At 56.5% G+C, this 2,268-nt stretch overlaps 1 protein-coding gene across 3 annotated transcripts; it reads left to right on the top strand.

The window, feature by feature from the left end:
* The first annotated feature begins 13 nt into the window (after positions 1–13).
* Positions 14–2,262, top strand: LOC110391617 (T-cell-interacting, activating receptor on myeloid cells protein 1-like). Of its 3 annotated transcripts, XM_021383570.1 has the most exons (7): positions 14–139; positions 213–248; positions 366–644; positions 844–942; positions 1,145–1,279; positions 1,435–1,472; positions 1,880–2,262. In XM_021383570.1, exons 1-7 carry the CDS (start codon positions 37–39, stop codon positions 2,015–2,017), a joined length of 828 nt encoding a protein of 275 aa, XP_021239245.1. In that variant the 5' UTR covers positions 14–36; the 3' UTR covers positions 2,018–2,262. The 3 variants fall into 3 exon arrangements, with proteins under 3 accessions (XP_021239245.1, XP_021239247.1, XP_021239246.1); XM_021383571.1 differs by lacking the exon at positions 844–942 and having other exon boundaries at positions 16–139; XM_021383572.1 differs by lacking the exons at positions 844–942; positions 1,145–1,279.
* The last annotated feature ends 6 nt before the right edge of the window (positions 2,263–2,268 follow it).

Below are 2,268 nucleotides of genomic sequence, written 5' to 3'. Positions count from 1 at the left end.
GGAGGTGACATCATGACATCCTGTCCCCAGGGGGAAATGAGATTGCCTCTCCGGACACTCCCTGTCCCCATTGCCGCAGTCTCGCTGTCCCCAAGCTGCTCCTGCCTCATGGCACCAATGGCGCTGGCCCTCATCCTGGGTGAGTGACAATGGGGACGTGGTGCCACGGGGGTTGGTGGCCCCATGTGGGACCAGGACCATGTCCCTTGCAGGTTGGTGTCTGGTGGCAGCGAGCAGGGCACAGCACCGTGAGTATGGGGAGGGGGGGAGAATGGGGACAGAGGGAGGGGAGCGTGTGAAGGGGGCCATCAGAGGGGTCCAGGAGGGTGTGCAGGGTCAAGGCTGACTGCTGTCCCCTGTCCTAGAGCCCCCACCCTCCCTGTCACTGCACCCCAGCCAGGGGGTGTCCGTGGGGGACACTGTCACCCTGCGCTGCCACCTGCCCCAGCAAGCTGCCTGGGTCCAGCTCTGGTTTAATGGAACTTTGAGATCTGACAAGGAAAAAGACAAGGAGCAAGATACAGTGGAGTTCTCCTTGGTTGTCACAAACCTGGAAGACGCGGGGACATATCAGTGTCGGTACCAGGTGTCAGAGCCACTGTGGACATCGAATATGAGTGACCCCATGGAACTGGTGGTGACAGGTGAGCGCACTGGGGACAGTGGGTGGACCTGAGCTTTTCCCACAGAGCCAAGTCCCATCTCTTCTCCTCCCTGCACATGAACCACACCTTTACCTCCCACTCAGCATTTCCCTGAGCCCAGGGAACATGTGGCATTGGTGACTGATATCACCACCCAGTGCTGGAATGACCATTGTGGTGTCACATTCCTCCTGCACAGAGGTGAATGTTCAGCCCCTACCCTGCACCACGATCCCACTGGTGGGGCACAGCCACCTTCAGACACTTTGCTGGGACCCTGGCCTATGTTGGCATCCCAGTACGTACTCCTAGAACATCTAGGACCACACATTTGTGTCCTCACTTCTTGTAGATAACGTGGTGCTGCAGGTGACACCCACACCTGCAACCCATGTTAGGTCTGAGACCCCAATTTGTCTACCCCCAGTGTTAGCTGTGGGTAGCACTGTCACTGTATCCCAGCTCCGTGACGGGGACACCCAAACACCCTGACCCCACAGGTGCAAAGGGGCCATCCCATGGGAACCTGGTTGTGGCGGTGGTGAGGGGCTGTGTTGCTGTCTTCGTCTTCTGCCTGGGCCTCTACTTTGTGCTTGATGCCCGCAGTCTCTGGACACAGAGAGATGAGAGCCCTGGTGAGGAAGGAGTTCAATGGTTTCCATCCCTTATAGATCCCTCCAAGAATCCCGTACCTGTCCTTTGATCCCCTATAGGTTATGTACAGATCCTCCATATGTCCCTCATGGCCCCCACAGAACCCCCACTCTTCCTCCTCTCCTTTTTGATTCAGGTGTCCCCCCAGGAATGACTGAGGCCGTGCAGATCCAGGTAAGTGCCTTGTTAGCGGACCCCAAATCCCAACCTGCCCCTTGGGGCCTGCACTGGACATCACCACGGAAATCCAAATCCTGTCCATGGGGACCCCAAATGACCTCCAGCCCCATATGGCTCACCCTGAAGTTTATGTGCACCTCCTGTATCCACACCATGGGAATCCCATATCTGAATTGTAGGGAATCCCCCATCCCACAGTTGGCCCAATGACCCATGGGGTCCCCAAAACCATAGATGGACCCAGAAACATCCGCCATGCAGAACCAAAATCTAAGTCCCTGCAGAAATTCAGTCTCCCCCTCAGGGAAACACCTCCCTAGATACCTACACCAGAGGCCCAACCCAGCCCGAGCTTCTTGGGACCCTCATGATGGCACCCCCTTCTCCTCCTGTCTCTCCAGGTGCCCTCCAGTGACAGCGAGGATCTGACCTACGCCGAGATGCAAGATGCCACCCCGTGCTCCCAGCCCTCCACTTCCCACACTGCCCTCCAGTCCCCCGTTATCTACACCAAAGTGAGCACTGGGTTACCGTGCTGATGGACTCCCCAGCTGCCTCATTTATGGGGTGCACTGAAGGGGACAGACCCTAAATTCCCTGCTTGGGATTCCCTGGTGTTCTGTTCTAACCCCAGACCAGATAACCTCCCCAAATCTAACAATCCCATTTCTCACCAGTGCACCCCAAATGCTTCCCAGTCACACCAAATCCCTAAACGCTCATCTCTTACCCCAAAATCCTTCTTTATCCCCTCAAATCTCTTAACACCACCCCCTGAGACCTCCAAATC

Source organism: Numida meleagris, unplaced genomic scaffold (genome assembly GCF_002078875.1).
Source record: "Numida meleagris isolate 19003 breed g44 Domestic line unplaced genomic scaffold, NumMel1.0 unplaced_Scaffold421, whole genome shotgun sequence".
In the NCBI taxonomy this organism is placed as follows: Eukaryota; Metazoa; Chordata; class Aves; order Galliformes; family Numididae; genus Numida; species Numida meleagris.
The sequence above is the reverse complement of the archived record's forward strand: the minus strand, read 5'-3'. Positions and strand labels throughout refer to the sequence as shown.

What these genes read in the sequence shown, in the direction of transcription:
- LOC110391617 (XM_021383570.1), top strand. Translation starts at nt 37, where the DNA reads ATGAGATTGCCTCTCCGGACACTCCCTGTCCCCATTGCCGCAGTCTCG. An exon ending in AGCGAGCAGGGCACAGCACC is followed by an intron (nt 249 to 365) that starts GTGAGTATGGGG and finishes CCCCTGTCCTAG; the next exon opens with AGCCCCCACCCTCCCTGTCA. An exon ending in CTGAGGCCGTGCAGATCCAG is followed by an intron (nt 1,473 to 1,879) that starts GTAAGTGCCTTG and finishes CTGTCTCTCCAG; the next exon opens with GTGCCCTCCAGTGACAGCGA.